Genomic DNA, 27,930 nt, shown 5'->3' with positions numbered 1-27,930 from the left:
AATACTCTTGTTGGTACTGATGCTGCTGACTCAATTTATTCGAGCCAAATATTGTTGCTAATATTTCTAATGATAATACATTTCCTGTTAGTACTAATTAGGAATGTAATTAAAGGTAAGCAATATCAGAGTTAGGATTTACCCACCGAAGACATACTTCATCTTATTGGGAACAGTCTCATCTCAGTTTTGAACATAAAACTCTCCCTACATTAAAAGAATGTGCATATTATAAAAATCACAGCCAGATTATCAACTTCTGAACATCTTCAACTGTATTAAACCTGGAACACGATAATTCATTAGGTTCAAAGGCATCAAACAAATGAAGCCAAAATGCCATTTTTCTGTCATTTATTTTTCTCTGGAGATCAAAAACAATTGTGATGGAATTTATCAGTGCTGCTCCAATGCTAATAATCCACATGTCATGAACAAAAACCATAAACTGAGAAAAAAACATAACCTCTCGTACGTTGCTGATCTGCCGTTCTGTTGACCGCCAGGTGATACAGGATATACTTCCTGGTATCTCATCAAAATAGGCTTTGATCTTTTCCATATACCTTTGTATCATGATGCAAAACAAGCGCATATCCGCAGCCCACACTTAATTCTGGCAGGTTATCCTACACACCTAAACTAGTGCTTAATTCTCCCCTGTGGTGTGTAAAAAGAATGGATTATGGAGAATGTGGAAAATCAAAAGTTAATTGCTCAAGACAACAAGATTATTTACTACAGCAGCTTGTCCTCACCACAACAACCCCCTCGCCTGACCAGGTGACCCAACCAAGTCGAGTACACAGATACACCGATTGACAGTAGTTGTAGTAATTTTTCTGTTCTGTGCTGCTGTCTCTGTAGCTTTTTTGTCTCTTAACTTGTAGTTTTTCCAGTTTATATCTGAAATATTTTGTAGTGGTAGTATATTGCATAGTTTTGTATCACTTGAGGTTTTTGTGTTGCTGTAGTTGCTTGCTTCAGGTTAGCATGCCTTTTTCAACTGGGTTTTGCCTCCTTTTTATCTATCTGTGTAGTAATTTGCATCTCTGTGAGGTCCTCTGTTTTTCTTAATCACAGTCGTGTGTCTGTGTGTAGTAGTATGTGTATGTTTGTCTACTTCCAGTGGCTGAACTGAGGCAACTGTTGTGCATTTCCAAAACGCCCATGCTAATTTCATGAACACTCAGACTTCGAACAACATGGCCGAAAGTTGGCATAAGGCTTCATGGTCACATGATCAGTCTGGACCAGCTGTTTCTAGAGACAGTTGACACACGTTAGAGTACAGAAGCAAAAGCCATTCAAGCACTTTTAGTAAAGTGGAAAAATACATTTCAAACTCATCTAAAGCAAACAGGCACAGATGTGAAACATAAATACAATCATAAAAATATCACTGGAGACTTCTATTGAAATGTTTGTTTTTCATGTTAGTAGTTTTATAACAGAAATATATTCTAAAAGTTGTACCAATAGAAAAACATTGGTAGAGTTTTATGTAGGATTTAACATTAAACCTGTTCAAGATGTTTCACGTCATTATTAGTTATTTGGCACACTAGACTCTATATTTACCTGCAGAGGTGTGCCCAGGTTAGAAAACAGTAACTTGGCAGTTGTTTTCTGTTTGAAAACAGAATTCACGGACAACCTTCTCATTTTTAGATCAATGCTCAAAAATGTCAAACCAAATTTGCACTTTTACACACACACACACAAGCATGTGAAAGGAGCCATAGTCGTAGAGGTGCTGGTCTACACGTTGATGGCGTGAGCATGCTTCTTGCACAGGGGTTTGTCCTTCTTGGAATAGAAAGGTTGACCCTCGAGGTTTACATGGCAAACCTGCACATACAAGAAACAGAAACAGGAGCACAATTATGGTTGGTTATGAAGTGTGTCCAGCCAGTGGAGCCTTTTGGAAGCAGCAGGCACATAAATATTGTCCACATAGTCCCACAGAGCTCTAGTTTTTTAAGTGTGTAGTCTTCTTACCGCACAGACGAAACAGGTATCGTGCCAGGTGTGACCCAAAGCCTCGATGAACTTATCACCAGCTTCAACAGGGAAGTCACAGCCATGACATTTGGTGCTGAACAGAGCAACGTAATCTGGAATTAAACATCAGATCAGATTTGAGATGACGGCCCAGATTTAAGGTGACAGCAGAAACACGTGTGTACCTTTCTCACAATACGGTTCACCGTCCTCCATGTGGAACAGACTGTTTCCAAATGCCTTTCCACAAGCAGCACAAACAAAGCATGTGGTGTGCCAGGTTTGCCGGAGAGCGTGCATCACTTCCTGTAAAGCACACCACAGACGTCACTTCGTGTATCGCACACATCACACATGTCACTTCCTGTAACGCACACACCACCCATGTCACTTTCTGTAACACACACCCACACCACACGTTACTTCATGTACCACACACACCACATTCGTCACTTCATGTAGCATACACCACATACATTGCTTCCTGTAACATACACACCACACATGTCACTTCCTAAACACACCCACCCCATACGTCACTTCTGGTAACAAACACCACACATCACTTTCTGTAACACACACACACACACCACATATCACTTCCTGTAATGCACATGCCACACACGTCACTTCCTGTAACATACACACCACTTCCCATAACACACACCCCATACGTCACTTCCTGTAACACACACCACATACACGTCACTCCCTATAACACACACACACACCACACGTCACTTTCTGTAACACACATACACATCACTTCCTGTAATGCACGCGCCACACACATCACTTCCTGTAACACACACACTAACACACCACACACTTAACTTATTGTAATGCTCACATCACACAAATCACTTCCTGTACCACACACCATACGTCACGTCCAGTAACACACATCCTCACATCACCTCTTATAACGCACAAACACATCACTTCCTATAACACAAAGTGAGGAAGGACACACAGGGCAGGTGGGCAAGAATGCAGGTGAAGCACCTCACCCCCATGATCTTGGTGTTGCAGCGAGCACAGGTGGGAGCAAAGAACTCTCCGTAGCAGTTCTCACAGTACACATTGTTCTGCTCCTCAACAAAGCTCACGTCAGCCAGAGACATGTGACAATAGTGACAGTTAAACTCCTCAGGGTGCCAGGACCTGCCAAGGGCCACCAGGAACGGCCCCCTGAACAAAATAATAACAATGATATGTTACTGTCAAACAAAATACTTGCACTTTCTATTAAGAATGTGAGTCACCTGATGACGCTGTTGCAGGCTCCACACAGAGGAGTCCGGCTGCTGGCAGCAAACCTCTCTGCTCTCTGAGCCACACCCCTGGCTACAGGAGAGAAGGGGGCAGGGTTTGGGGCAATAGGGGAGGGACTTGGTGCTGCAGGGGAGGGGTTGGGGATGTATTTTGGAGGAGGAGGGGCAGCCTGGGGCAATGGTGGTACTTTCATGGTGGAAGTGGGTGTCTTACCAGGGTCATATTTATCAGCAAAATTAGGGTCACAAACCCAGGGTGGTCTGTTAGAGGGGCTGGGGGCGGATAGGGTTGGGGCTGGGGCTGATGCTAGAGGGCAGGGCTGAGGGGGAACTTGAGCACTGGCAGGTGCAGGTACAGGTGCAGGTCCTGAGAAAGAATCACAGTCTTTAATTGGTGCCAACATGCAGCAGGTCAGGTGACACCACTGAAAAACTGTTTTCAGAAACCAAGCCTGTGCCGAATCATCAACACCTACCAGATCCACATGGGTGCCATTCGAGTGATCTTAATTATTTTTCCTGATTAACACTCTTAAAACACTCTTCTACAGCGTTTGACAGAAAAGGATGATGTGATGTAAAGGTGTTCAGGGATCATTGGTGGCACACTACTTTTCACAGTGCATGATGACATTGGGTTGTAGTAAATGGGGTCCAGCAATCCTCAGCAGTCACGTACTGGGACACCCACAAATGGCATGCACCCTAGTATTTAGGGAACAGTTGGGGATTTCAGATGCAGCAACAGCTATCACAGGTGCCCTTACCTGGCTGGGATGGGTAGATGCACGCTGTGCTGACCACCTTTGGGAGGGTGGAGCCAACAGGGATCTGGATGGAGCTTTGCTGAGTGGTCGGGAAGTGCTGTGTGGGGGGCTGCTGGTAGTGCTGTGGCACTGGTTGGTAGTGTTGTGGAGGCGAGGCCAGTGGAGCTTGGATGGCAGGAGGCTGAACGTATTGACTTGACAGGACATAAGAACCAGTGAGACACCGAGTCTACAGTAGTCAGAGAGAAACCAGGCTGCAGACACCAGCAGCTTCAACTACAGATCAGACATAGCCTTCAGCTTCACCAACACAAGAGGTTTCCTGGCTCCTGGAAACAACATTAATGTTCCACCTGCTGATACTAACCTGGTCTTCTATAGCTGTTGATTTGTGACACAACACTTAAAGTTACACATCGTGAAGAAACTCAGCTTAACTTGCATTTTCCAGACACACCGACAAACGCAGAAGTGAGTCATGGGACCAGTTAGAAGCACTGCAGTGTGCGATTGGATGGTGTTTACATCTTTTTGCTCTGGTGTTACACGGACCTGACGTGGTTAGTGATGATAAAATCAGTTTGCTTCAATGCAACAACCTTTAATTAAATATCTGACAATGCTAACCTACAGCACGACACGGATGACAAGGCTTCAACATGAGATAAAATATACGGAAGCCCTGAATCCGCCTGAGGAAGAACAACAAATAGAGGGTGATGCCCCAGAAACACCCCAGGAGCAAATGGGGTCAATAGTAACACAATGTTGAAAATAATTTACATAGAAAAAACTTCACAATTTTCAAATAAGTTCAGATGAAACTTCACTGAATTTCCTATAAATATCTTATTTGTCTGTGTTCTTATATTGTCATTTAAATATTTACTTTTTTCTTTTCTTTTTTCCTCTGGTTTGGCCCATTAGCTTTGAATGATGCCAGCAGCTGATTGGTTACCTGTGAGGAGCAGAGGCGGAGTCCAAAGGCAAAATGGCAGCACTAGCAGGTGGAGCAGAAGGAGCGGGGCCAGCAGAAGCTGGAGCATGCTCAGTAGAGCTGCAGCACAGGAAGGGTTAGGAGCAACCATCATACATGATGTAAAGATGTTTTCTATGTATAAAGTCTATATACTATAGGAACATACTGTGTGTATGATTATTTCTGATCACTGAATCTACATACATACATGTGACACACATGTGTAAACTCTGTACATGTAGCTCTTTACAACACATGGGTTAGGAGAGAGTTTGTTAGTGGCTTCATGCAGAGACTTTGGAGTTTGCTCGGGTTGATTTTAACACATTAAATATTGTAAAGATCCTCTCAGCTCGTGCATGAGGACACATCAACAACAGACTTTAACAGTGGAACTTTGCAAAATGGATCCAAAACATTCAATCAATTCTTATTTAAATATGTTAAAATGTTTAAGGTTAAAGTCAGGAAATGAACAAATGGAGATTTTTGGTTTTGGCCTGTTGCCGGGGGGTGGGGCATGAATCGTGCTTAATGTTGGGATGATTGAATAAAGCTCTGTCCATCAGAAGGGTGAGGGAGGGGAAGAAACCACACAGACAGAATTCTGACCCAACCAGGCCCCAGCCCCTCATGCCACTGGCTTCAGTGAGTTAATATTGATCAGTTTCATTTGGTCAACGTTCATGCTGTTCTTCATGGTTTATCATTTATCATTTAAAAACAGAACTCTCATCATGTCTTTTGTTCCCCTGCAAAATACACAGGCCCCTTACACGGAACTCATGACCTTCAAATGACTTTTAAATGAGAAACACCGAGCACGTTTTTACTTTGAATTTTATCTCTGCCTATGAAACCAATAATAAATAGTTTTAACATCAAATGTCTCTCAAATGTCTGAGACAATAATCAGTAGTCCATAATCTCCCTGCTACCTAGGATTTTTGTTTTAATTTGGCCTTTTAAGAAGAAAAGGTGTGATGCTGACCAAGAAGCCCCTCCCATTCTTGGTACAGTTACAGTTCTGTACTTGGACCAATCCTCTTCACCTTGTACATGGGAACATTAGGGAACATTATTCGGCAGCATGGGATAATTTTTCATTGTTATGCTGATGACACTCAGCTTTATTTATCCTTGAAACCAGAGGAGACAGAGAAGTTAGTGAAGCTCCAGACCTGTCTTAAAGACATAAAGTCCTGGATGTCTTCAAATTTCCTCCTCCTTAACCCAGGAAAAACTGAGGTCATGGTGTTTGGTCCTGAACCTCTCAGGGATAGATTAGATCATATGATCACTCTAGATGGTATCTCATTAACATCTAGTCTCTCTGTGAGGAATCTAGGAGTAACTTTTGATCAAAATCTCTCCTTCAACTCACACATTAAATTAGTTGAGGAACATCACAAAGATTAGGAAGCTACTGACGCGGCATGATGCTGAAAAGTCAATTCATGCTTTTGTTACTTCCAGGCTGGACTATTGTAATTCTTTATTATCAGGGTGTCCAAACAACACTTTAAGAAGCCTCCAGTTGATCCAAAATGCTGCAGCCTGACAGGTATTGACAAAAGAGAGGTCCTCAGAGGCCTAGCTCCATCCTACCTGGAGGAGCTAGTGATACCTTACCAGCCCAATAGACCGCTCCGCTCTCAGAATGCTGGTCTACTTGTGGTTCCCATAGTTTCTAGGAGTAGAATGGGGGGCCGAGCATTTAGCTACCAGGCCCCCCTGCTATGGAACCAGCTCCCTGTCCAGGTACGGGAGGCTGACTCCATCGCTACTTTTAAGATCAGACTTAAAACCTACCTCTTTAGCTTATTGTTACTAATTCTGTAGTTCCAGTTACTATCATAGATATACAAATTATCATACTTAGGGGGTCATCTAATCGTTAGGTCACATCTTAGCTATGCTGTTATAGGCCAAGGCTGCCAGGGTCCGGAAACATGATCACCTGACAGGCCTCTGTCACCCCACTGGGTCATGGTTTCCTCTCCTCTCCTCTCCTCTCCTCTCCTCTCCTCTCCTCTCCTCTCCTCTCCTCTCCTCTCCTCTCCTCTCCTCTCCTCTCCTCTCCTCTCCTCTCCTCTCCTCTCCTCTCCTCTCCTCTCCTCTCCTCTCCTCTCCTCTCCTCTCCTCTCCTCCTCCTCATCAAGCAGACTAGTTATGCTGATTCCTGTGTAGTTTTTCTGCCCCCCCCCCCTCCCTTCTCTATTCATTTACAGGTATCGCCGCCTTCGGAGCTGCATGATGACCTCCGGCCCCGCTGACCCGTTGTATAGTGTATTTTTGTGTGTGTTTCTGTGCTCTGTGCCAAGGTTTCTTCCTGTTAAAGGGGAGTTTTTCCTTGCCACTGTTGCTTGCGCCTTGAAACAATTTTGATTGTATAAGACGCTATATAAATAAAGATTGATTTGATTTGATTTGACAGTTTCCATGACAACCATTTGTATAGGGATTTGTTTCAGTGGGCGAGGCAGTGAAGAAAATCTCACAAATCATGTGCTCAGTGTCGGGGGAGGCATCAGACCTGCCTACCTGCTCCTCCCCAGCACCTCCTCCTCCACCTCCTGCTGTCCTGATAGGGCAACAGAGATAAAGATAGGACAGGGGGCACAAGTGAGCAACACAGCATCAAACCATGGCTCAAACCACCCAGAAGAATAATTAAAAGAAACCTTTTCATTATTCTGACAAACTTGTCCCTGTAGCTATCAAGCTAAATAAGTTAGCAGCAAAAGAGAACTTTTGTAAAACATAAAGGGGTAGAGAGGGTACTTCCCATTGTGGAAATGTTCCAGTCCAACATAAATGAAATAAAAGAGGAACCTCACCATCTCTGGTTCCAGTCATGTGGGCCAGGACCTGGAAAGACCTAGACTGCATGTTGGTGCTGCAGCAGCTCCGATAGTCCTGGTTGGGGTTCTGCACCGCCTGATATACTGGGGATGCACTGTCTACTAAACGCTCCCTAACTGGAAGAATACTGTAACCACAGACATGGGGCACCAAACACACCCCAAACCAAACAGGTCAAAAGGGCCCAGAGTTTTAGGAGTATCTGAGCTCAACATCTAGCTCAAAACAGCTACATTTTCTCCAAGAATAATCTGGAAAATTAACAATTTCCAAAGGAATAAATGAATAACATGATGAAGAACACTTTGTGAGCTCTGAAAAATGAGAAACTGATGTGTTGGACTGGCAGAGAAAGGAGGAACAAAATCAGAACATCCAGTTTAGATTAGTGCTTTTGCCAGCTTAACCAGTTTAGGGACTTGTCATTATTGTAAGGCAACAACAACAACAACAATAATATTAAGCCAGGTGACGAAAGCCATGGTAATTGGACACCATACCAGTGATTGTTGCTTCATTTCATAATTCATGTTAGCATATAAACATGAATATTTATGTTCCTGTTTACAGATGAGGGAGTCAAAGTTATCTCACGTCACATTACACAAGTGTCGCAATTACTGTTAGCTGTATTAGCTGTTCACCATGAACAGTAGCGGCAACATGAAAGCCAAATCCATGTTTGATAATAGAATATTAATAATTCAAAGATGCTTGAGCAGCATTTATCATGCAAAAACACCTGGAAAAGAGTCAATGTAGCATCTAAGTATAATGTACACACACTGTCATGGGGTCTTATGCACACACACACACACACACACACCCAACCAGGAAGAGAAGAGAAGCGCCACACACACAGAGTTATTGGAGCCTCCTGGGGACAGAGACGTCTCGCACATGTGTCACCAAGAAGGAGCAGACTCGGAAGAGGAAGCAGAGCTCTTACCCTGCATCGTGACCCTTCCCCTGTGTCTGCCCAGCGATGACGTCCATGATGGCGTCCTGTGAGTAAATGCCAATGGGTGTGTTGTACTGGGCGTGGATGATGGTGGCCTTACCGCCAGGGCCCTTCACCTCAATGGGCTTATGGGATGAGAGGGCGGAGTCTAAAGCCCCGGGTCCAATGCTGATATCAGTGAGGGAAGAGGAGGGAGAGTGGAAGGAAGATGGTGAGGGGGCGGGACTGTGATGAGGGTCACGTCTCACAGAATGCCTCATGCTCACAGCAAACAGTACCATGCAACAACAAACAGGTTCAAATTCACACACATGCACAAACACACACACGGTCAGCAGCACTCACAGATATATTTACTCACACACACACACACACACACACGCACACACACACACGCACACACACACACACACACACACACCTCTCAATGCCAGTGTAGACCTGACAGCTGATGGCATTTTTGTGCTTCTGTAGGGACCACACAGGAGGTCCAATATCACTGGGGTAAGGTGTGAAGGTCCCACACTCATCACCAGGTTTATAATACAGCCAGAACAAACACACCCTCTGCTTCAACTGGAGCACAGCCAGGTATTACACCTTTATCACCTCCGAGCAGGTGGGAGACCTGGTGTCTGCAGACCTTGAAGCTGCCTCAGAATGTGTGTGGAGAAGAACCCTGTTCATTGTCTCCAACTGACTGAAATAATGGAACGTCTTGAAACGCATCACTGATCTTTTTACCAGTCCACAAATGCAACATGGTCACATGACGACGTGCGGTTTTACACCAAAATCTTTGGCAGTTAACAAACAAGATCAGACTCCACAGACAACACGCAGGATGTTCTTCTAAAGCCTAAAGAAACTTCAGATGAATATCAGTAGCTTCCCACAAATCTGTTTTTTTTCAGATTTTTAACTTTAATTCCAACAATTTTCTTCTGAGCTTGAAAAAAAGCACTTTCCCCATATTTACTAGGAAAATATAGTTCAGAGAAAAAATAATGTCTGTGTGTCCTGATGTTACTCTGATGTTTCTGATCAAATAAATAATCAATCACCAGCTTTTATCAACTATAATTTACCAGCACTGGACCATAAATCCATCAGGCTTTTACTCTGAAGTCAGCCTGATGTCTCCTTTTTTAAGCTTATGAACCAGGAAGCTGGAGTAGCTGTTGATGAGTGGTGTATTGATTATTGACCACAGCATACCATGCTGTATAACCAATGGAGAGAGGAGATACTGACTGTGGAGCAGTTGGAGCAAAAACCTCGTGTGACCAACAGAAGAGGAAGAAAAAAGAAGAAACATTAGAGGAGGAGAGATGGTTATGTCAAGTTTGTGGAGGACAGATCACATGACTTCCTGGATCCTTCAGTTTATCCCTGAATAAAAATTCGGTGATGTTTCAATCGGCCAAGGTTCTTTCACAATGGAACGTGACCTAGAGAATTTGTGGAATAAAAGGGGCTGCTACAAGAGTGAGGCTAAATGTTAGCATTTTCACATGTACCATTTGGACTTTCAGACAGAAATGTTGAAATTGGATGCGACTTATTAATTTATTTAGTTTGTTAAATTTTGTAGTAAAACACATCAGAAGTGAGAATAACCTTTCTTCCTCTGTGATTTAAGATCCTGAATGTCCCAACTGTTCCTCCGATTCTCAGACTTTTATTGCTCCACTGATGTGGCTGAACATAGCAGGAGTCAAAGAAGCAGAGCGCTAAGGAGTAGCACTTGTACACAACAAGTCAGTCCAGTGGGACAGTGGCCTGCTAAAATTATGATCTGTTGGAATCACTGAATGAAACTGACTCCCATCCAGATTTTTGATTCCTTCACTTCTTCTTTAATCCCCAAGGCTGACGTCTCATTGGTGACCTTATTCTGTAGCCCCGCCCTTTTGCTCTGTGAGGAATGTCCTGCAATGTTTCCACACCTTCGTCACGATGCCCCTCGCCGCCTCCACCTACCCTGCCTGAAAAGCCGTCATCTCTCTCAGAGTGTCCTCTGAGTACAGGCCAATCGGGGAGTTATATTGCTTCTTGTGGGCGGGGCTGACCGCCACTCTGCCTTCTGCAGGCCTGGAGGGGGCGCTGCAGGTAGATGAGCAGCCATTCGCCTGTAAAAACTGAGGCTTCACAGGGAGGGAGCAAAGCATGGTGGGTAATGCTATCAATGACAGCGCCGATAAGATAATATGTTGATTAATGATGTCTCCTTTTAAAGAAGATTATCAGAATTTTTTCTGTTGATTAAAAATCTTCAGATCCTTTTGGAACATTTTAGGGCTGACCTTTATCAAGATTCAGATTTTTGGAGGTTTTGAACAAGGTTTTCTTTAGCCTTTATCCAACCTTATTTAATATCAGAAAAGCTGTACTACAACCACGTGGAGCTTCTGTACACTCATGCTTGTGTTTTTAAGTTGTTTGCCAGAGTTGGAGAGTTGTGAAAAAAAATCAGATGGCAAATCTCATATATCTCATCAAGCACTTGGTTCTCAACTATGGTAGGCTGCTGCTATGATTGATTGCTCCTGTCTGTAAGAGCTGGAAGTGGAGGCACTAGTAAAAAGTGCTGTTAGCCTGACCCCTGTATATGTGATACAAGAGAAGAGACACGCAGTTTGGACATTAAAATCATAACATAAAACAGCAACCTCCGCTGCTCTTAAATCTAGCCATTTGCACTCTATTAAAAAATGAATAAAAGGAGAATGCATACCAAATTTTTCCACCATTGAACAAACCTTTGAATTAATTGGGTCAGCCCTAAAACATTGCTGATGCTTTAATACTAAATTTAATAATGACAAGAGAATTATATAGAATTTAATTTAATCCCTTTAACACCATCAAGATCTAAAATCTCACTTTATAAAAGGCACCAAAATTAAATCTAAAATATGTTTGGCTTTGACTTTTCTCACGTTTTTAACGTTCACATCACTCTAACATTGAGTTCATGTTTTCTTCTGTCGGTCTTCCTGTGGCCACCAGGAGGAACCAACTACCACAGTCCAGAATCTGTGTGTGTGTGTGTGTGTGTGTGTGTGTGTGTGTGCATGCGTGTGAAAGAGAGAGATTGTGTGTGTATGTGTGTGTGCACGCGTGAGCGTGTGCATGTGAGTGTGTGCGTGCGTGCACTCGTTTGTGAGAGAGAGAGTGTGTGTATAGACGTGTGAGAGAGAGTGTGTGTGCAGGTCAGCGACAGAGATGCATTATGGGTGCAGTTACCTGTTGAGGAGAGAAAGAGGCAATGGCGTCCACTCTTGGCGCCATCGCAACGGTGGGACGCTTTGACCTTTGGAGGAGGAAACAGAGATGATGTCATCGCCCTCAGACTGTGACTCATTGGCTACAACTCAGTGTTCAACATGGCTAAGCTCATCATGAAGCTCAGGGACCTTCGGCTCAACAGCATCCTCTGTCTCTGGATACTGAACGTCCTAGTGGCCAGATGGGCGGTACCACAGCCTCCACACCAACACCGGGATCTCTCAGGGCTGCATCTTCAGCCCACTCCTCTATTTCCTGTTTGCGCATCACCGTGTGGCCTCACACAGTTATGCCACATCATCAAGTGTGACGCCAACACCACCATCATCACCATCCCCAACACGGGTGAAATAGCGCACAGAGAGGAGATGAAACCCCTGGTGGACAACCTGGTGTCAGAACAACAACTTCCAACTCAGCAAAACCAAGAACGTGATGTGGACTACAGGATGCAGCAGGTGGAGGCCATGCTCACATGAGCATCAACGGGAGGGTGGTGGACAGCTTCAGGTTGCCTGAGGACCTGGACTTATTGCACCATCATCACTAAAACTCTTCTTTCTCCACACACTCATCACTGACTCTAGCATCTTCCACAGGTGAACCACACAGAACCATCTTTGTTGTCACATTCCAACATTCAGAATTCGTTCTCTGGTCTAAATTCCTCTCTGTCCCCTTCTCTCTCACACCTTGTTCCTCCCTCTCATCTGCTACCCAGTTTAACAGCATGTTCATCTTTACTATCATGTTGTACCCACAGGACAGAGGTCAGAGGTCAGAACTGAAAGTCTGACAGGATGTGGGAACTGAAAGATCAACACTGAGCTCAGCTGACATCAACATAACATCATATTAGTGTAGTTAGCTGCGTTAGCGCCTCTGTTGAGACACGTTTCATTCTCTCCACTCACTTGCTCATGGTGAGCGCCAGGTTGTAAGAAGCCATCTTAATCTTGTTCTGGGCCTCCAGGTGAGTCATCCCGTCTGTGTTGACGCCGTCGATGGCAACAATGAAGTCACCTGGGACGAGATTAACCTGCGCTGCTTTGCTGCCTGGAGTGATCTGTCCCAAGACACAGAGACATCTTAACAAAAACAGAGATTTCCAATTTAAAGTTGCACTGTTTACTTTGTTGTTGTTGGGCCACACTGCTTGACCTTTTACGTTACACCATAACAATCGATAAAGATGCTAGCCGGTGAGCTAGCAGCCACTGCTATATTAAAGGCAGCGTTAGACGTGTGTATGTGTCAAAACTGTTTGTCAGTTCTGCTTTTGGAGTAGCGATCACCAGCAGCAGCAATAGTAGCAGCAGCAGTAGTAGTAGTAGTAGTAGTAGTAGTAACAGCAGTTTTACATGTAGTAGCAGTAGCAGCAGCAACAGTAGTTGGTGCAGTAGTAGCAGCAGTAGAAGTAGCAGCAGCAGTAGTAGTAGCAGTAGTAGTAACAACAGTAGTACTAGTCACAGCAGCAGCAGTAGTAGTAGTAGCCACAGCAACAGCAGTAGTAATAGTAGTAGCAGTAGTAATTTCTGTTGTAGTACTATCTCTTCTCCAGAATACCTCAGCAACTCCAGCCAGATCAACAGGAACAAACGTGTGTGTTTGTGCACTGAACTGGACCAACTAGTCCAGATTGTCCCAGTTTCAGCAGTGACCCACACAAACAAACACAATAGTTCCTGACCACAAGCTAGAACAGTTGAATGACAGAAAGTGCTGAATAAATGAGAGAGGTCATTCACAACACAACTTCAAAGGACAAACCAGTGAACTGGCATCAAACTGGGAGTGTAGAAGAACCATATACTGGGTCTGGCATTCATCATGTGGTATCACAGTGATAACAGTGAGCTAAAAGCAGACTCATTCCTTTCAACAGCAGCTAGCTACAGTTAGCTGGCATGGAACCATTTTGTGTCAATATTTTTTTTCCGACTGGGCTGAGTCAGGGATTTTTAGTTCCTCTGACCATAGTCCCTATAAGTCTTTTAGCTCCCACCAGGCTCTTCTCCCTCAGGATAGGAAACATTGGTGAGGATTCATCAATCATGTCTCCTGTGTTTCACTCTGAGGTATTTAAGACTGATCTGTAAACACCGCCATTCTCACGTTGACCAAGTAAACATCTTTGCTGCAGTGACTTAGTTAGCCGATATTAGCCAAATGCTAACACCAACTCTTATTAGGTGATTGATTGAGTGAAGGGTTTATTTTGAATATGAAGGAATGCGTTTGTTAGAAATATCGCAGTGTCAGATTTACTTAAAAAGGTGCTTGATGCTTCCCAACCCTCACCAACCACAGGATATGGGTTAGATTTGACCACTGCGGCCAGATTTAACAGCTTTAACTCATCCATAATGGTAAAAACTTTGATGTTGCCCTGTTTGTTGTTTGTCACCTGTGTTTGGTTGTTTTCCTCTTTACACATGAGTGTTACAGTTTGTGTGTCTGTTTCTTTGTTTTGCATTGATGTTTCAGTTGTGTGAATGTATTTTTTTTCCTTTTTGACTGTTTTTGAATGTCTGGCTTTTGATTTTAATTATTTGTCTCAAATGTTTGTTTTGTTGAAGCATTAGCCTGGTCGCAGTTATTGCTTCTCCTCCTGAACCATCTCAGCCATCACTGTTTCACTAGGTTCTTGCCTCTTTGTATCTTGTATCTGAGGACTGTTGTAATCTGACAGTTCAGATGCAAAAAGCAAAAGGCTGTTTAATCAAAGCTCAGCCTTTTGACTCCACAGGTGGTAGCTAGCTCCACAAGTGACTTCACAGATTAAAATGTGTATTTGTGGATGTTTATTCCATAATAACCTGTGTAATTGTTGTGTAGCTTCATTCACTCTCATTTCATGTCTTTGCAGGAAATTTTTGTTTCTGATCGTCATGTTGTTTAAACACGTTTCATCTTCATCTTCTGCTCCTTATCATCCTTCACCAGAGTCTCTGATGTTTCTCCCGTTTGATTTCATCTCCACATTTCTTCTTCAGCTCTAAAAATATTTTCTTTAAACAGCTGCTCAAAGGAACATTTGCCAGGAACTATTTTCAGCAGAGAAAGAATCCCCATTTGCTGTTGTAACTGTCAGGACAGCATTTCAAGAGGAACATTTAAATCAGCTTTTTCGGAACTTGTGTCAGTGAGATGATGTCATCACGTCTGCTCCTGAGAGAAGAGCTCAGGAAACCTTCCGATGGGCTCAAACGTGATGAGAGATAAAACTGATCTGATTTTAGATAAAAGCCTCAAACTAGATATCAGCAGAATCTGCATCTCCTGATCCAGTCTGGACCCAAGGTTGGTGAACCAAAGGGTGAGCCACCAGAGGGCTGATTTGGTCCAATAATGAAGACCTGGCTTTTACCTGATGTCATCAGCAGGAAATGATCATAGAAATCATGATTTTTGATGTTTTTTTGATTCATATATATATATATATATATATATACACATATATATACACATATATATATATATATATATATACACATATATATATATATATATATATATATACACACACACACACACACACACACATACATATATATGTATGTATATATACACACATATATACATATACACACATATACACACATGGCCATCGAATATGCGGCTGAAAATGGCAATCGAGCAATCTTAGTGTTTTCGCTTTATGAGGCGGCGGCATCTCACCATACGTGCAAGGACAACTGTTGCGCAGCGGCTGCCCGCGGATTACCAGGAGAGGGCGGCCATCTTCCACACCTACTGCCGCGACAAGATAACCGCACCCAGCCACATCACCAACATGGATGAGATCCCTCTGACTTTTAACATCCCTTTGACCCACAAAGTGGAGAAAAAGGGACCAGCACGGTGGCGATACGCACAACGGGGCACAAGAAGTGTGGTTCTCGGCTGCCACGGAAACGGACAGAACGCTGGATGACGGAAGGCGAACACTCCTTCACAAAGACTATGAGGCAGCGGCAGGCAAGTTATGCCACCATATGCGGGTGGATTGTAGACGCATGGGCTATGATACCGTCTTCATGTATTGTAAGGGCTTTCACAAAATCAACGCTGAACCGGAACCGGTCGGTGAGTCCGATTCAAATGATTAAGAAGAGGAATTCGGGATGTTGGACATTGAAATAGTGCAGTTGTTTAGTTCAGATACAGAAGATGAAAACTTTTATGGTTTTGTGGCGGAAGAATGAATATTTTGTTCAATAAATGTGTCGAAACTCAGTTTTACTTCCGTTGTCATTTTTTACTGTATGTTTCAGCATGCGCCTAATAATACAGTGCGCCTTATGTATGTTTTAAATACAGAAATTGCACCCATAACAGACTGCGCCTTTTAATACAGTATTTGGCTGTGGCTGGCCTCCTAGCTGCCTCCTCATGGTTACCATCTGCCTGCGGGATCCCCAGGTATTTGTAACTGTCCTGCACATCTGCGATGTTCCCTTCAGGTAGTTCAACCCCATCAGTTGTGATCACCTTTCCTCTTCTAGATATCATCCGCCCACATTTGTCTAGCCCGAATGACATCCAGATGTCCTTACTGTAGATCCTAGTGAGGTGAATCAGAGAGTCGATGTCACGCTCGTTCTTGGCATACAGCTTGATGTCATCCATGTAGAGGAGGTGGCTGACAGTTGTTCCACTTCGGAACTGGTACCTATAGGTGATGATCTGGCTGAGGGGGTTTAGGCCTATGCCAGCGGTCGGCAACCCGCGGCTCTGGATGGTGCTGCATGCGGCTCTTTGGCGCCGCCCTAGTGGCTCCCTTGAGCTTTTTAAAAAAAAATATGAAAACGGAAATTGTTTTATAATATAATTTCTGTAGGAGAAAAACGTGACTCTTAAAGTTTTCCAATGCTGTAAAAATGTGTATAATAAATATTTAATTTCAACATCTCATTATAATGAAAGCTAAACTTAAAGCACCATCGTACAGCAGAGTGGTCACATGGGGCGTCATTCTCTCCAGGATGCGCTGCAGGGAAAATAAACATTTCATCATTGTAACTATCGGAGAGACATGTTAATTGAAAAATTCTGTCAATATTTATTTTACATTTTTAAAATGGTCATAATTTCATTTAATGTCTCAATTCCTTATTGTTGAAATGGCTTAAAAATGTATTGTTCTTTATGTATGTTTCCTTTGATAGGTCACTTGCAGGGTTCAGAGGTTGCACCCGTGGCATTGTGGGTGAGGCAGTGCAGTAACAGAGAGCGCCAACATAGTTTAAAGAAAGTATACACTGCCTTAAAATAATAATTCTGCCTGGTCCAAGAGGTGCACACGTTTTCACGGCGTCTGCGGAGGATGGAGAGTTGGGAGTAAAACTTTTCAAAAGACATCTGTATGATGCGTGGCCATTATTTCATTGGACCGGTGTAGCTACAATCATGAATGCTCATTATGTATTTGTGGCCTACTTACCATTTGGAAAGTAGGCTAATACAGCTAATATAGACACTTACAGCATGTGTTGCCTTCATTATAAGGCTTTTAATTTTTTGTGGCTCCAAACAGATATGTTTCTTGTTTTTTTGGTCCAATATGGCTCTTTCAACATTTTGGGTTGCCGACCCCTGGCCTATGCAGAACAGCAGGGGGGGCAGAGCATCTCCTTGATATATGCCACATCTGATGCTCACCCGTGCAATTGGCTTTGAGTTGGCTTCCAGAGTCGTGTTCCACAGCTTGGAGTTCTGGATAAACTCTCTTAGTGTCATGTTGGTGTTATACAGCTTTAGGCACTCCAGTATCCATGTGTGTGGCATTGAGTCATAGGCTTTCTTGTAATCAATCCAGGCAGTTCACAAGTCGGTGTGCCGCTTCCTATAGTCCTGGGCAATTGCCCTGTCGACCAGTAGCTGGTGCTTGACACCTCTGGTGTTGTTGCCTATGCCTTTCTGTGCTCTGCTCATGTATTGATCCACGTGCCTGCTGATCTTAGCCGCTATGAGGCCTGATAGGAGCTTCCATGTGGTGCTGAGGCAGGTTATGGGCCGGTAGTTGGACGGTACTGAGCCCTTCTGGGGTTCCTTCATTATGAGGACTGTCCGGCCTTGGGTTAGCCACTCTGGGTGGTGCCCTGATGTTAGCAGCTGGTTCATCTGTGCTGCTCGGCGTTCATGGAGTGCAGTCAGCTTCTTAAGCCAGTAGGCGAGGATCTTATCGGGCCCTGGTGCTGTCCAGCTCTTCATTTTGGACACTCTTGTTTGGATGTCTGCTAAGGTGATGACTACTGGGTCTTGTTCCGGGAGTTGGCTGTGCTCAGTCTGTAGGTCTTGCAGCCATTGGGCAGTAGTGTTGTACGTTGCCTCTTTCTCCCAGATACTCTTCCTGTATTGTTCAGTCTCAGCCCTGGGGTTTGTTGTCATCTTGTTGCCCTGCCATTGAGAGTAGACCTTTGCCGGGTTGGTGGAGAACACCCCGTTTATTCTACTTTCCTCTACTTCTCGTGTGTACCTCTTTAGTCAGGTAGCCAGGGCTGTGAGCCTTTGCTTAGCAGTCTCCAGTGCCTCAGGCCTCTCTCTCGGTCTCTCTCTCTCGGTCTCTGCACTATCATCGGGGTGGTTGTTGTCGGGTGGTTTGGTGTAGTTTGGTGAGTTTTCGTCGTGTTTTTGCGGTGGGGATGGCGTCCTCGGGGACGCCGTCTCTTTCAATCCGACATGGGGTGCGGGTCCAAACCGACCCATCTGTGTCGGTGGAGGAGGTTCTCCTGGCCGTCGGAGACCAGGTAGGACACGCTAACCTATCCTACGCCTCCAGGATGAACAGAGGAGTGGTGGTGTTTGTTAAAGGGGAGCGACTGGTGGCTGAGTTGGTGGGGAGGGGGGTGACTGAATGGCGCGTACCTGCAGGTGTCCCCGCTTGCTGCGCCCTCCACTCAGGTCACCGTCTCAGGTGTTCCCCCGTTTATTACTAATGATGCTCTGGAGCAGGAGCTGCAGCTTTTTGGTAAGATGGCGAGTGGTCTGAGAACCGTGGGTCTGGGCTGCAGGAGTGATAAACTGAAGCACGTGTTCTCGCTCAGGAGGCAGTGCTTCATGTTCCTCACCTGTCCGTCACGAACGATAGACGTGTCCTTCAGGGTGAGACATGGAGAGGGACACTACATGGTTTATGCTAGCTCTGGGAGCATAAGGTGTTTTGAGTGTGGGAATGTGGGGCACAAGCATGTCGCTTGTCCTCACAAACCCGCTAACGAGGGCGCTCGCATCGGCGCCATGTCTAGCCAAGTTGCCCTGCCGAGTGGCGGTGGCAACGAGGGCGGCCGATGCAGGAGGGGGCCCTAGTGGACAGGTAGAGGAGCAAGGAGGAGGTGAATGTTTAGCTGCAGTTAGGGCAGGAAGAGAGGGAGCAGCAGAGGAGGTGCAGACAGGGATGAGTGTTGTGACGGGAGCAGTAGAGGAGGTGCAGACAGGGATGAGTGTTGTGACGGGAGCAGTAGAGGAGGTTCAGATGGGGGCGAATGTGCAGGCAGGAGCAGTAGAGGAGGTGCAGATGGGAGTAACAGAGGAGGTGCAGATGGGAATGAATGTACAGACAGGAGCAGCAGAGGAGGAGGAGCAGAAGAGGAGGTGGAGCAGCCAGGAGCTGAGGGGGTCAGTGGTGACCAAGGTCAGGCTGCTGGTGTGCAGCTTACTGGTCAGCCAGTAGAGATGCTGGAGGAGGTGATGGAGTCTGACTCTGGTCCCTTAGTGGGGACCTGTACACCCTGGAGGACATCACCACCTTCCTGGATGAAACCTTCGGCCAGTCTGTGAAGGTGGCTGATTTTTTCCCAGACCCAGAAAAGTTTTTGAAGAGTGCGCTGACGTTACAGAGGGCTGTGGGAGTCACCCTCCTCGACGAAAGGAAACGGTACCGGACCAGAATGTGATGAGGTGAGAAGTCCAATGTGAGGCACGCTGTGGACTTCTACAGCGCCCTCTACAGGGCGGAGGACTGCACCATGGAAGACGACCTACTGCAGGGACTTCCTCGGCTGAGCCAGAGGGACCGGCCTACCCTGGACGCTAACGTCTCCTTGGACCGATGGCTTCTGGTCCACCTCCAGGACTGGATGGATTGTTCGCATATATGTTTATTCACTTCTTTTGGTGAAATTGTTTGGTGACCACGGTCGCCATGCCGGTCATGGCAGTGGCGCCGGGAGCCTCCGAGCTGGAGAAACTTACCCGCGGACACGGCGTTAAACTCTCTCCACCGGACGGTGTGTCCGTGGAAGAGTGCGCCCTGTGGGGGACATTGTGGGGCACGGGAGCATGAAGTCCGCTTCCAGGATGAATAAAATGGTGGTGGTTTTTGTGGGTAGCACCGATATGGCCGATCAGCTGGTGGCGGCGGGGGTCAATGTTAACGGTGAACATACACCGGTGTTCCCCCTGTCGAACCCGGCAAGAAAGGTGCTGGTGTCCAACGTTCCTCCGTTCTTTAAGAACGACATGTTGTTGCGGGAGCTCGGCAGACACGGGCGCATAGTGTCCCCGATGAGGCTAATTCCTCTCGGGTCCAAGTCCCCGCTGCTGAGACATGTGGTGTATTTTCGACGGCAGGTATCGATGATCCTGAATAATAATGAAGAAGAGGTCAAACTGGCTCTTCATTTCAGGGTGGATGATTTTGATTACACGGTTTTTGGCACCACCGACTCCCAAAAATATTTTGGTTGTGGGGAGGAGGGCCATCTGATCCAGTCGTGCCCGAATGACGCGGAGGCTTGCCGGCCAGCCAACCCGCCCATCAGCACAGCGCCATGCGCGCACGACGGGGACAGCGAGTCCACGCAAAACGCGCAGAGCAACACGGGCACAACCGTGGAGGTGGAGGAGCCAGCAGGGTTGCAGGAAGACCCTCTGGGGGACCACCTGGACCTGTAGAGTGAGCGTCTCACCGGAGAGATGGTGGAGCAGACGGTTCCAAGAATGATAGAGACCGTCCTGGACAAAGAGGATGTTGGAGTGGAGGAGAGTAGCCTCAGTGCGTCCACGAAAAAGAAGAGTCCGGATACAAAGGTCAACCACAACAAAGTAAAGAAACTGTCCACAGCAGAACCTCACGCACATAGCTCACAGGACACACACAGCTTAGACGACACACACAGCTCACAGGACATGCATGGCACCCCAATGGACACACAAAGCCCTTTGGTGGGCTTTTTTGTTTGGAGGGATGTCAGTATGTATCCCAGCATCGTCTTCGTTTAACTTTTATTCGCTATGGACCCCAGGAAAGTGATGGAGAAAAGTGAAAAAGAAGAAGAGAGCTCTTTTGTCCATACAAACAAAGCCAGAAATAATAGAAAAAGAATGAAAATGGATGCGTTTGGTTGATCTCGCCAAACAATATTGCCGTAATACATCGACGATCGGCACGGTATTAAAACAAAAGGAAGCCCTAAAAGCTGCGACTCGTTCCAAAGGACTCTCTGTCATTTTGAAGAGGTCGGCAGTGAATGATGAGATGGAAAGGTTGTTACTTGTTTAGATAAAGGAGAAAGAGATCGCTGGTGACACAGTGACCGGGGCTATAATTTGCGAAAAGCCAAGCGCCATCTATAATGTGGGTGTTCAAATGTTTGTCCATTAGATGGCGGTGTTACCACAAGTGTTAATGTTCGTTGCTAGTAACGACCGCTAATGTAAGATTAGCCTGTTCATTTTGTTCCTGGAGAAGCCTTGCACTGAATTCCTGCATTTATTGTGCGGTAATCTGATTGTAACATGTATTTGTTACATGTTTTGATGCATTTTTATGATTTATAAAAAAATTATGTCCGAATTTTGGGGGCTTGGAACGGATTAGGGCATTTACATGGAAAACGCATCTCTACTTACGTAATTTTCAGGTTACGAAACAACTTCCGGAACAAATTACTTTTGTAAGTAGAGGTCCTACTGTATATGATATAACAACACAACTATGTTAACTATGCTATGGTAGCATAGCTTTAGCATCTAAGAGATAAGCAGCCTCTTATGAACCAAATGAGTCCTGGAAAATGTCCGACACCTTGAAATTCCTCTGGGATTCGCCAGACAGTAAAGGTCAGAGGTCGCAGCATCCCAACAGCTGCAGCTAATTCTCCTGATATGACAAAGACACGACTGACGCTCTATTCACAGGCGACACTAACACCAGTTTCTGTTTTAGGCCTCAAGCTCTGCTTTCACAAGGCTGAAAAACCTGTCAGCTGCCACGTCCGCCGGGACCGCCCGGATCATCAGCACTCCACCATGACCATGCTCGTCCATCGATTTAATCCCCACATTATTTAAAGCTTCAACATCAAAAATCAGATATATTGTTATCAATTCTACTGTTTGAGCTTATTTTTATGTAATTTTTAAATACAGGCAAATATATATTTTTAACTATAAGATGCTGCCTTAAGCATGTTTGTAAATGATGTCTGTAAAAATGTGAAGTTGTAGGATTTGTAGTATTTTAGCCTGAAAATACAAATGTGGCAGAACAAAGTTCAGCAGATTTAGAAGCATCAGAACTTTAGACAAAACCAGAGTCTTTTCACATTTTTACACAGACTCCTCAGTGCAAGCACACCCCCCCCCGCCCTCCTCCACACACACACACACACACACACACACACACACACACACACACACACACACACACAGGGGCCTACTCTCATTCTACATATATTTATGTACTCACACATCACCAAATCTTGCAGGGAATCCAAGTGCTTTTATTGTGAAAGTACACAGGAAATTATAATGAAGCCCCACCCTCTGTGGTGTTTCTGGAAAAGTCTTTAGTCTAATTATTCGATTGAACCTGATTTCTGACTTTTATCCAGCTTTGGTGACCAGCTGGGCTGATAGTTGATTATTGCTCAGTCAATCTATACTAATGATTGGTGGTTCTTACCCTGGAGATGGTCAGTGGCATGTTGAAGTCCTTCCCGCCCTGCATCCTGAAGCCCCAGGGTCCAGGCCCAGCTAGCGACACCGTGTAAGCGCTCATTCTCTCAGATCCAACAAACACGGTCCTACGGCAGCAGCGGTGACAGTGGGAGGCGAAGCTCTAGGATGGCGGTGACAACCAAAAGGGAAGCCTCTGAAAGCAGAGTGAGGAGAACAAAGTTCTCAGAGCAGAAACAGAACCAGCAGAACCAGCAGGAGCACACAGAAAGATGTCTGCCTGCTCAGAAGAGCTGAGGTGACAAACTAAGAATAGTCAATGTTGCATTTTGGGGGATGGAGGGGGGGGGGGGGGGGGGGGGGGGGGGGGGTAGACTTATATGGAGAGAAACGGGACACCCGGAATGTCGGACATGCCGTGATTCACTGCAACTAATATAGACCCAGCAGATTCTTCTGGAGACACACACACACACACACACACACACACACACACACACACACACACACACACACACACACACACACACACACACACACACACACACACACACACACACACACACACACACACACACACAGCAATAGACTTTTTAAATGCTGCTTCTGACACATTGACCATCACATTTTCTTATGAAATGAAAATAACTTGGTATAAAAGTTTCTGCCTTAAACTGGTTTAGATTTGACCAAGCCGACCAGTCTCAGTTTGTCCATGTTAACAATAAATCCTCTGCTCCCACTAAAGTCTAAAATGGAGTTCCACAAGGTTCAGTATTTGGTCCAATCTTATACATGTTCCCTCTCAGCAGTATAATAGGGAAGTATTCAATAAACTTATATTGCTGTACTGATGACACCCAATTTTATCTATCAGTGAAACCAGACGAAACCAATCAGGTCCGGAAACTCCAGGCTGCCTCAGAGGCATCGGGGCCTGGATGAACATAGAATTCCTACAGTTTCTGTTGTGGTTCGGTTTCTGGTCGGCACTTGGACTTCTCACCTCCTCTACCTGCAGGAACGGCATCCAGGGGCAGGCCGATCTCCGAAGAGTGCTGAGGCTCTGGTGCACCTGCAACTCGTTACGCCTAAGTCAGCGCCTACTTAAGCTCTCCCCTCTTTGCCTCCGGTGCCGTATTGTTGCGTATGTTTCTGTACCTAGCTCCAGCTCCCCTTCGCCTCGTTTGTTCTCTCATATAGTAAGTTTTTTTAGTGCTTAGTCACCTCTTTCAGTTGTTTCTTTTCTCGACAGTTTTTTCCCATTTCGATGGTGATTTTCCATTCGCCTTTTCCATTGTTACTTTCTCAGAGTTTTTTGCCGTTACTTGGTTTGATTGTTTTGGATATTTTGTCAAGAAAGAACCTTTCTGTTTGCACTCTGCATCTGGGTCCTGGCCTCCTTAACTGTCCCGTAACAGTCTCTACAAAACTGAAGTTATCACTCTTGGCCCAAAACACCTGAGGAAGATGTTATGTATTGATTTAGCTTTGCTGGGTGGCATTAACCTGCCCCAAGTACCCCTGGAAGGAACCTTGTTCAATCAAGATTTGTCTTTAGATATCCATATTAAACATGTCTCTAGGTCCACCTTTTATCACCTGCACAACAACACGTTAGTCTAGTGTTGGCTTCTCTACACTGGCTACCTGTTAAATTTAGAGATTTTAAAATTGTCCACCTCTCATATGAGGCTGTTGGTGGTCTTGCGCTCTCTTGTTTAATGGAACTTAACTCCTGACCATCTTACAAGCGTGCTGCGCTCCCAAAACACAGATTTACTTGGATTTTCCAGACCTGGAGTTTCCAAAAACAGTGACGATACAGCAGAGGACAAACATAATTATCCTCAAGGGAGTACCAAAGGAAGGAACTAATGAAGCCTCTTGGATGAGAGGTGAAATGTCTTCAAGAAACTCAAATAGTCCAGTTGCTATGATTTAACAACCAGAAGTACCAAAGGAAGTACTGGAAACCAATGCTTGTGTCTCATCTTTTATACCTTAAAACATGGGTGTGAGGGTGTCTTCCTTATGCCTCTTTTTGCTCTTGTAACCTTATTTAATTTGTTCTATTGGCAGATGAATCTGGCATGATCACAACAAAAAACTTTTCTATTGTTATTACACGTTATTACACTTACCCATATATGTCACTCCCTTCCATGGTCTCGGTTTAATTGGCATCTTAGATGCTTCACTTTTGTTTTTTAAAAATGAGATAAATGAGGAGTCTGAATCACTGTTACTTTAAGACCAAGAGATTGGCGCACCATCAAAAGGCACTTGTCACCAATGGTAAAAGAAGTAAGAGTGCCGCTGGATGTCAGTATTAAAAGAAATAAGAGTCGGGTATATTAAAGATACTTTGAAAATAACTTAGAAGAGTCAGTGTACATGGAGGCGTCAGGAGCACTATATTAAAGCTACTTTGTGTCATGATCCTGCGTTATTGCCCGTTTTGTAGTGGTTTGTTTCCACCAGGGGGCATGGTTGACCTGTTTTCCTGTCAAATGTTGACTGCTGCATCACCTGTGGCTGATCAGTTTGATTGGGAGTCATTTTGAGCAGCCAACACCAACTGATCATTGTCAAATCATTTTGGCTATGCTGTCGGTAACAGTGTTCCTAGACTTTGCAACTTGGCTATTCTAGCTTGGATTAATCTTGAATCTTTTCTCCTTTCGAGGTCTCTGTGTTCACTCCATTGAAGAGCACCAGTTTGAGTTGGGTTTCTTCCACAGCACATTTTGGGTCTTATTTGCACTTTGTAAATATTGTTAAGAAAAGTTTCCCTTGGATATTTTCTGCCTCCTGTCTGCAATCTGGGTTCCGCCCTTAAAGATGATGCTGTTCTGACAGCAAGCAGGTTTTTTCTAGTAGATGCATCACTACTACACACAGCATATAATTTAGATACTTCAAGCTGAGGAGAAAAATACACTACAGCAGTGTCAGTGTTTAAAACCAGACTTAGAAACCTTTCTTTTTGATCAGGCTCATCATTAGGAGGAACACAGAACTGTTCTGCTGCAATAGGCTCAGACTGCTGGTGCTTCTACAATACACCTCCACATTTCCCTCTTCCTCCACTTCCTCTCACCCTTGGAAAATTATATATTCATGTTACATAACTGCTCATATTACTGCCAGAGCAGAGCCTTGCTTTTCTTTTTCTAGTTTTGCTGATCCTGGATATGGTCCATCAAGCCCTGAAGGATGGGTGGACCAGACCTCCATATGAGGACATCTGAAGGTGCCCTTGGGTCCCTGGGAACATCTCCATACCCTGTATATATGACTGAGGTTTCTGTTGATGTTCTCTTTACATGTGACATCTATTGCACGTCTATCCATCCCAGGCAGGCACAGCCATCATCCGTGGCTCTCCTTCAGGTTTCTTTTCCCTAAAAGGGTTGTAAGGTTTTCCTGACCCAGCTTGAGGGTCTAACAACAGAGGTGGTCACAACTGTGAAGCTTGTAACGCCGTCCGAGGCAGCAAAGTTTGTGGTTTGGGCATCAAATATAATAAACATAGCTAATTTAACTCAAACAAACACACACACTCTAATTTGATCTCCAAAGTCACATAGTGAGATACAAGTGATTGATGAGGTTGCTGTAATAACAAGAGCTAACAGTTAATGCAGGGTGGCTAACACAGGTGGTGCAGTTTATGTTGGTTTGTGTGAGGTGTTCCAGCTCCAGACTGACGGTGTACCAGAGCTAACTTTAGCTGCCCTCTCACTGTTAACACATTTCCCGGAATACTGTGGTGCTCATCATCAGCTTTTGAATCCTGATATGATTGACCAGAATTTATTCCACCACCCCACCCCCAACACTTTGTTTTAAATGTGTGCATTAGGCTTGACACATTGCTGTCGGCATCACGGCTAAAGCCCTCAGAAGAGTTTATTGTCCTAAAGTAAAAAAAAAACTCCTGAAGCAGAGCTCATTAGTTTTAGTCTCAGGCGAAAGATGGCAGCAGCAGCATCGGAGCTGCAGCAGCAGATTGAACACCAATTTAGCATCGTTATCATACACATTCAGGCACTGCTAGTTAAATTTAGCTAATCTCAGTGATTTATTTTCTACAAAATACTCTGTCACATCTAATAACTTCGACAAAATTGACTTTGCAGTCTGATATTTAGACGCTAACATTACATTAGCCTGTGATTACGATACGCAATGGTGAGGTTGTAATCAAGCGTTTAATTTCCTTACCTTTCAGTTCAGGTCACCTGCACACAGACTCCACCCACCTACTGCTGATCAGCGCACTCAGCTCCGTCCAGCTCGGCCCCGCTGTACGTCAAGTCCAGCGAACTCCTGAAGCGAAACTTGACGAGCAGCGATAGCAAGAGCAGCTCCAGCAGGAGGACTGGAGGAGCAGAAGAGCAGTAGAACCCACCGTGGGTGAGCGGATCAAAAGAACGGCCTCTCGCCGATCTCGGACTCCATTAGGCGACAGCAGGAGGAGGGGCGCCTGGTTTTTCATTAGCGGCTTTATTTAAAGCCACAGCACACGCACGGAGCGCGTAAGTAGATGGTTAGACTTTAAAAATTAATGACACTGTCAAGTTCATGGGATTATAAATGTTTTATTTTCTATACTCTAAGTAATTAATTAAGACTCAGGTTTACTATAAAATAATTTGTACACTGGAAAAATTAACCCTCACAAATCAAAGAGAAAGAGAAAAAAAAGCCCGTTTTCTACTACGCTTATATCTTTATAAGAAAAGTTTTATTTTAAAGATACCCGTTTGTGGTGTTTCCTATAAGTTGTTTGTGTTAATGATTTGGAAAACGGAGGGCGGATCAGGCTGAGAGGGCTGGGCCCGCTCTGCCGATGGTCCTGCCCATTGACCCCACCCTAGA

General features: G+C 44.8%; 1 protein-coding gene across 10 annotated transcripts; it reads right to left on the bottom strand.

The window, feature by feature from the left end:
• Positions 1-337: 337 nt before the first annotated feature.
• Positions 338-27,484, bottom strand: ldb3a (LIM domain binding 3a). 10 transcript variants are annotated; one of them, XM_029835550.1, is made up of 16 exons: positions 27,274-27,484; positions 23,051-23,239; positions 13,056-13,207; positions 12,100-12,166; positions 10,834-10,997; positions 10,105-10,140; positions 8,839-9,018; positions 7,865-8,016; positions 7,569-7,608; positions 5,004-5,102; positions 4,046-4,239; positions 3,270-3,645; positions 3,015-3,195; positions 2,190-2,310; positions 2,002-2,098; positions 338-1,851 (listed from the first exon to the last, which is right to left on the bottom strand). In XM_029835550.1, exons 2-16 carry the CDS (start codon positions 23,144-23,146, stop codon positions 1,839-1,841), a joined length of 1,968 nt encoding a protein of 655 aa, XP_029691410.1. In that variant the 5' UTR covers positions 23,147-23,239; positions 27,274-27,484; the 3' UTR covers positions 338-1,838. The 10 variants fall into 10 exon arrangements, with proteins under 10 accessions (XP_029691410.1, XP_029691407.1, XP_029691408.1 ...); XM_029835547.1 differs by having other exon boundaries at positions 2,002-2,117; positions 27,274-27,481; XM_029835548.1 differs by having other exon boundaries at positions 2,002-2,117; positions 10,105-10,137; positions 27,274-27,481.
• Positions 27,485-27,930: the final 446 nt, after the last annotated feature.

Source organism: Takifugu rubripes, chromosome 4, assembly GCF_901000725.2.
Source record: "Takifugu rubripes chromosome 4, fTakRub1.2, whole genome shotgun sequence".
In the NCBI taxonomy this organism is placed as follows: Eukaryota; Metazoa; Chordata; class Actinopteri; order Tetraodontiformes; family Tetraodontidae; genus Takifugu; species Takifugu rubripes.
Note: the sequence above shows the minus strand (reverse complement) of the source record. Positions and strands in the feature narration are given on the sequence as shown.

Bases quoted from the DNA above. Each gene is read 5' to 3' on its own strand.
- ldb3a (XM_029835547.1), bottom strand. From the start codon at position 23,146: ATGAGCGCTTACACGGTGTCGCTAGCTGGGCCTGGACCCTGGGGCTTC. The intron at 5,103-7,568 runs GTAGGCAGGTCT...CCTGTGCTGCAG, and splicing joins GAGGTGCTGGGGAGGAGCAG to CTCTACTGAGCATGCTCCAG. The intron at 3,646-4,045 runs GTAAGGGCACCT...ATTCTTTCTCAG, and splicing joins CATCTACCCATCCCAGCCAG to GACCTGCACCTGTACCTGCA.